The sequence below is a fragment of the Paracoccidioides lutzii genome (genome assembly GCF_000150705.2).
Source record: "Paracoccidioides lutzii Pb01 unplaced genomic scaffold supercont2.7, whole genome shotgun sequence".
NCBI classification, from domain to species: Eukaryota; Fungi; Ascomycota; class Eurotiomycetes; order Onygenales; family Ajellomycetaceae; genus Paracoccidioides; species Paracoccidioides lutzii.
Window position 1 is genome coordinate 269,789 of NW_015440953.1, and position 1,709 is coordinate 271,497.

A 1,709-nucleotide genomic window follows, 5' to 3' on the forward strand; every position below is an offset into this window, starting at 1 on the left:
CCAAAGCAGCCAGGGAGCTCAGGTCCCGAGTCACTTATATGAACTACGTATGGGAGAGTGAATGTATGGATGGTCACTGCGAAGATACACAGGCTACTATTGCTGCATCCCCCCATTCATGCATGCATACGTACATAAATATTATGAGCTATTGACGTAGGCATTGAATTGGCTGCTTCCACGTGACCGTGCTCTTTTCACCTCCAACTCCGCAAAGTGAAGCAACCGCATTCAATAAGAAGATATCAACAACGGACAAGATAGACAACAGAGGCAAGAGAGACAAGAGATATCATATCTCTACGACCTCCCTGATCCCACTCCCACTCAACCTGCTCAACTACTCACCAGGTTCTCTCATTGCTTCTCTGGCCTCTCCCTCTATAACTCCTATTTATGCAATATACCCGTTACAGGCTCGCCTCCACTTCCAGGTCAACTCATATCATATCATACACACCAGGGACCTCACCATGCCTCCTCCAACTGCTCCCATCCCTCCTCCTTCTCTAGCTATAGCTTCACCTCCGGCTCCTGCTCCAGCTCCAGCACCAACGCCAACACCTTCAACGAAGGTCCCGCAGAAACGACACTCCCCTTCCCCCTCCGCCTCCCCCTCACCACAAATGAAACCAGACCCAGAAGCAGTAGGAGTAGTGCAACCAGAACCCGCGCCCTCACTGTCCCTTGCACATGCTTCAAATTCAAATTCAAATCCAGATCCATCTCCCAAACGCCAACGAAAACGCTACCATCATTACCACTCTCTCCACCACCGCTTCACCCACAACCTCCCCGACGACGCGCTGACAGCTGACTCTGCAGTCGATACACTGCTAAACCTATCCATAGGCCTGCTGCTGCTCCAGAGCGGGTTTACGCATGCGGAACCTGTGGCATTGGACGGGTTGAGGAGAGGGGTTGAGGAGTGTATGTTAATTTTTTTTTACTCATTTTCATTTTCTTATTGCATTTTACATGTAGGATTTTGGCCTGTGTTTTTATGGTATGCTAATAGTATGTTAATTGGTATATGTATGTTGTGTTGCGTAGACATGCTACACTTCCTAGCGTACACGCGCCAATCCATGGCCTCCTGCCGGCGCACGCAGCCCATTCCCATCGATTTCCAGCACGCGCTGCTCTATGCCAATATTCCCGTTGACTCACTCCGAGCATATCTCAAACTAACTATGCCGACTCATCCGGCAGCGGCAGCGGAGGGAATAATAACAATACCAGCAACCCTCCCCTCCCCGCCACCCTCCTCCCCACCACCGCACACCAATCTCCCCTTCCTTGGTCCCGAACTCATCTCTCCAACCTCCATTGACCACGACAGACAGGACCAAGGAGCAATACGAACGCATATTCCCAAACACTTCCCTACGTTTCCCAGCAAGCACACGTACCAGGAGACGCCAATGTATATCACGCGTGAAACGGATCCGAGGAGGATTAGGGAGAAGGCGACGGAGGAAGGAAGGTTGGGGGAAGAGGCATTGAGAAGGTTGGCGAGGGTCGCGAAGGAGTGGAGTGGGAGTGGTTCTGGTGCCGATGGTGGAGGGGAGTATAGGGAGAACATGCTTTGGGGGAGGAAGGGGGAGAGTGTGGAGGGGATGTTTGAGAAGACTGTTAAAGCGGTTTCGAGGGGAGTGGTGAGGAGGGAAGAGCAACAGCAACAGCAAGGCAACGGTGGGGATGAGATT

General features: G+C 51.8%; 1 protein-coding gene across 1 annotated transcript in view; it reads left to right on the plus strand.

Moving 5' to 3' along the window:
* Positions 1 to 473: 473 nt before the first annotated feature.
* PAAG_11605 (hypothetical protein) overlaps positions 474 to 1,709 on the plus strand; it is a gene marked incomplete at both ends in the record, with an annotated part of 2,327 nt that continues 1,091 nt past the window's right edge. The window contains 2 exons of the mRNA XM_015847224.1: positions 474 to 930; positions 1,054 to 1,695. Of these exons, the coding sequence (XP_015703133.1) occupies positions 474 to 930; positions 1,054 to 1,695 (1,099 nt within the window). The remainder of the gene's footprint in view (positions 931 to 1,053; positions 1,696 to 1,709) is intronic.